This window comes from Chenopodium album, chromosome 20, assembly GCF_948465745.1.
Source record: "Chenopodium album chromosome 20, dcCheAlbu1.1, whole genome shotgun sequence".
NCBI lineage: Eukaryota > Viridiplantae > Streptophyta > Magnoliopsida > Caryophyllales > Amaranthaceae > Chenopodium > Chenopodium album.
This window is the reverse complement of record NC_137853.1, coordinates 24,760,284-24,765,174: the sequence shown is the minus strand read 5'-3', so window position 1 is coordinate 24,765,174 and position 4,891 is coordinate 24,760,284. Positions and strand designations below refer to the sequence as shown.

Genomic DNA, 4,891 nt, shown 5'->3' with positions numbered 1-4,891 from the left:
AGCTTATTGGGCTTGGGCCCACTTACAAAATGAGGTCAAAAGTGGATGACCATTTTGATAACCAAACAGGTCAAAAAAATATTTTGAACGCTTCTTTTAGTATGTTTAGTGGAAACCTTGCTGAGCATTTAGCACCCATTTTAAAAACTCAATCCTTGCTCTCACCCCCCGCCCTACCCCTAGAAATTTAATCCGTAAATTGAGCTCTAATAATGTCAATGAAATCTTCTTTTTTCTCCAAGCAGAGCACCAATAACAAAAAAATGAGCACCAATATAAAGAGTATGTGGATTCCTTCATAGCTCAGAGTAACACTAGTATGTTACACAGACAGGCATTCATATTCAATCAGTAAATGAAAAAAGAATGAAGAAAAAGCAAAGATGTGAGGTACAGTATATTACACTCTACTACGACTACCATCAAAAATAATTTATATGGCTGTAGCAGACTCCTTAAAACTATAATCTATGTCTTTCATGGACTCACAGTGAAGCTGTCGCGTAAAATCATTGGTAGTGTCCAGGAAATAGAGCACAAAGGTTATTAAGCAGCAGCAACCGAACATAGGGATGGGTCCAAAGATCCATAGGAAGAGTGGAAAGGACAAGTAGAAGGCTCGCAAGCCAAGAGTCCAGAAAAAACTCCCTCTGTTCAAGCTTCGAGCAGCATATTCCATAGCTTCTCTTTTGCCTTGTGATGTAGGTAAGGTAGCCAAAAAACTCACATGCGCGTAGTATCTAAGAGACTGGACATTGCAGAGAAAGGCTACCAGGAAACAAATGATGAGTGCAAAATACTTGACTGCTGACATGATCTGGCTCTTGTTACCGAATACTAGTCTGGAGGATGCATTCGTAACTGTTGAGGTACTGCTCACAAAGACGCCAATGACTGAACTCAGAGTAATAGCTGTGGTTGCCAATAGGGTTGATGCCATCATATTGTTGCGAAATGTTTGAACCATTAAAACACCATTTTTCACTGGATCCTAGAAGCAAAAGCATTGTAATCAGCCACCAGAGTTCATAATTCATATACCCTAATACCCTATAATACTGTCATCACTGCACAGTCATGCAGAGTACCATACACACAGACAGACTATAAGTTCAGTTTACAGTTCATATTGTCTTCAGATATTTCACAACTTGTTCCTGTCATATGATACTTTGTTAAATTGATGTCAAAATTTTTTTCTCTATTTCAGAAATTAATATCTCGCGGTATCTATAAGCAGCTCTACATGTTTTGGATAAAAAGAAAAACAACTAACATGGATACTCAGTTATGTTATACTTCGTATGAGACAAAGGCAACCCTCCTATATTTATAAAAATAACTGAACACTTAAAATTAGGCTCCTACTCTTTTAATATTAGCTAGGCATGTTGATCAGTAAATTCCTATTTACTAATCAACTATGACTGCCAAAAGATGAAAAACTCAAACCAATATATCTAACTATCTAAGCTTCCTCTTATTGTACAAAATGTTTTCTACTACGTACTTTCGTACGTTCTTGATTACAATCTAATAGACATTGTTTTTCGTGAGCTTCATGATGCTTGCAGTAAATATATCTGATTAAATGTTATGCAGTTTCAGTTGTTTTCCTCATCATAGGGTCTGTTTGGCAACAATTGATAGCTGATACTGTATTAGTTGGTTTTATCTTCAAAGAGAGAATAAGTTAGCTAGTATAGTAGATTCACATAAGCTTAGCTTCACCCAAGAACAAAAAATCCAGCCATATCACCTTATACAGACTGTCCTTGCTCCCACAAAATGGCCGGCCCAAGATGGATCAGTATTGGTTGATACAAGTGCTTGGTAAATTAAGTACAGGATGTTTAGGCACCTAAGAACACATATTATCCCAAAAAGTTACTTCTAGCTTTTGTTTAATATATCCTAAACATTGATATTCATCCTTCCCCAAGGATATGAAGTTAACTTATATAGTGGACGGAGTTCTTTATAGAGAAAATGAAGGACATCAAAATTTTCATACTGGTAAATCAGGATGCCATCAACAAAGGTAGTATATCCGTTCACGACATAAGAAATATTTGGAACTGCACACTCTCTGATGATAATGCTAACTGGCATTAATGTAGTTTGCAAAAGTTTGCTCGATATTGGAATCAAAATGAATGCAATGGCACCTGAAAAGTTTAATGCCAAAGACATAAGCTATTTGAAATCACTTGTACAGAATATAGTTACATTGACAAATTGGAATCCTTCATAGAATATTTCTTTTCCCCACTTATTTCCTTTCCTAGTTTGTACAAAATTTTGTTCGTTTTCAACAAAATCGTATTAGTTTCAATCAACTACCCCCATTCCTTGGACCGAACACCTAGGATATTCCAATTATCAAAGGACAAGAAACCAAAGGAATCCAAGAAAATATTAGTTCATACTTTTTTTTTTCACTTGTAAATGTAGTGCCAAAGCTTATAATATAATTACACCGTGAAGTCTTAGAGAGTTTGGAGTCTTACACAAGTCCCACACATGCTCATACTGAAGAATATTAGAGCAGTAGCAGCTGATATAGTTCAGCAAGCTAAGAAGATAATTAATACTAATCTGAGCATGTTATCCAGAACTGCATAAACAATCTGCATTCCTCAGACACCAAAATTTGATACAATAGACTATAATGCGAGTTTTCCTACTGCAGGCACGAGTTGCAATAAACCTGAACCGAGAAAAAAAATTTCTCTTACTCCATATTTACTGAACTGAGCTGAACTGTTCACATTTACTGAACTGAACTGAACTGAACTGACTGGAGCTGAACTGAACTGATTGGAGCTGAACTGAACTGAACTGAACTGAATTGAGCTGAAATGAGTATTTTGTGAGAGAGGGAAATTAGGAGCTGAACTGAACTGAACTGAACTGATTGAAGCTGAACTGATTGGAGCTGAACTGAACTGAAATTAAGTAAATATGAACAGACCCTAAGAAGAAAGTTGCAAGTTTCAGCAGCTTTTCTCTGAAACAACACAGAACCAGAGCTCTGGAGGAAGGCTATTTTGGTCTTTTTACCTTATTTAGTGATTAATTAAAGATTATTGATAAAATCAATACTTTAATGAAAAATAATAAGGATATGATAATATTCCTTCTTTTTGCTGACTCACCATTCACTCATCAATCTATCTTCCAATCACTAAAGATCATTTCTCCCTTAATTACATAGAATTATGACTTAATTGATTTTTTAATACTAAGTCAACCATCTTTTCTTACTACTATCTAACAATACACCTTGAGTTTCTCAAAAAAAAAAAAATAATAATAATAATAATTGCATTATCTTTGAATATACTGTCAACGTATATAACAATAGTAATTAAAAAACAAAAAAACAAAATAACAGCGCAAACTATAAAATAAAAAAAAAGTTTTATTCAAGTTCTTAACAAAAGAAAAGAAAAAAAAAGGTTTATTCAAGCTGAAATACGTAGTAGATTATTAAGAACAATATAATTTAAGTGAAATCTGCATAATTATGTACATTAAAGTCTAAGTTTCATTCACCATAATTTTTTTTTTTTTTAAAAAAAAGGTAATTTTCAGATTTAATTATGTTTAATAAGCTCATGTGAATGAACATAGTCACATAATAAACAAATGATTTAACGCCAACCAAAAATTTACACTTGTTACAATATCATAATAAATAATTTATGAAAATATTCCTACTGCAGGCAGCAGCATGACTCACCCATGAATCTATAAACCAATCATTTAAAATCAGAACTCCTATGTTACATAGTATCATGTCTTATTTGGTTCTTTTCAATACAAAATCACAATTTTTAATTACACTATCTTATAATGTACCTTAAAATACTAATCAGTAACAATATACTACTATCTTGGAATATACTATCAGCATATAATTAATTGCAAAAAGAAAAAAAAAAAAAAAATTAAAGCACAATCAATTACGAGTAACAACTGGGGCTTGCCCCTCGGCTTCACCAAATAAAACAAATTACGAGTAACAACACTAAACGATTTACTCAAGTTAGTATCAAATAACTTAGAACAAATAATTGAATTTTCAGAGAAATTCTTCTCATTCAATTATTAACACAAGGGTACATTCTCTTCATTCTAATAAAATTATTTTCAAGTTTGATGAATTATAGACAAAAACAAACCAAAAAGATTGGACGATAAACTTAACAATTTAAATATTCAAAACTTAAACAAAAATTAACCAAAATCCAATCATATAACATAATATTAAAACATCGAAAATGCAAAAATTGATGAAGGTTAAGGAGAAAGAGAGCTTACTTCCATTAAACAGAATAGCCATTGAGTACGACTCTCAGCGTTAAGGCCGATAACAGTGTTTCGAGGATTACGCTTGATAGCGAAGACTAACCAAACATTATACACGGCGAACACAAACAAACCTAATGAAACTAGCACGAAATCGAGTTGTTTCACTTCCATTTTCGGACAAAAAAAAAAAAAAAAAGAAAAAGATAGATTGAATGGATGGATGGTGTTTCTATTCAAAAAGGTTGAAATTGAAAAGAAAGAAAGAAAGAAAGAAAGCAAAATAGCGTTGTCAAATGAAAGAACAGGAAACAAGTGTCTTAACAATGAAAGCAATATCCCGCGGAAAATGATTCCTTTAATAACGGTGTTCGAATACGACCTTTTTTAAATGCCGGAGTAATAATAAATAAACAAGCTTTTTGTTTGAATTCGGACAACTGAGTTCTTTACTAATTACTATTGGACATTTGTTGCTTTATTTGGTTAATTAAAGTGGGATTTCGCTGTTTAATGGGAAAATGAATGTGACGTGATGTTTATAAAGTCAAATTCTTACGCTAACAACAATTCGTTT

The 4,891-nt window shown here is 32.9% G+C and overlaps 1 protein-coding gene across 1 annotated transcript; it reads right to left on the bottom strand.

Moving 5' to 3' along the window:
- Positions 1-278: 278 nt before the first annotated feature.
- LOC145598982 (uncharacterized) lies at positions 279-4,603 on the bottom strand. The gene is made up of 2 exons (XM_081655382.1): positions 4,327-4,603; positions 279-991 (listed from the first exon to the last, which is right to left on the bottom strand). Exons 1-2 carry the CDS (start codon positions 4,486-4,488, stop codon positions 434-436), a joined length of 720 nt encoding a protein of 239 aa, XP_081511508.1. The 5' UTR covers positions 4,489-4,603; the 3' UTR covers positions 279-433.
- Positions 4,604-4,891: the final 288 nt, after the last annotated feature.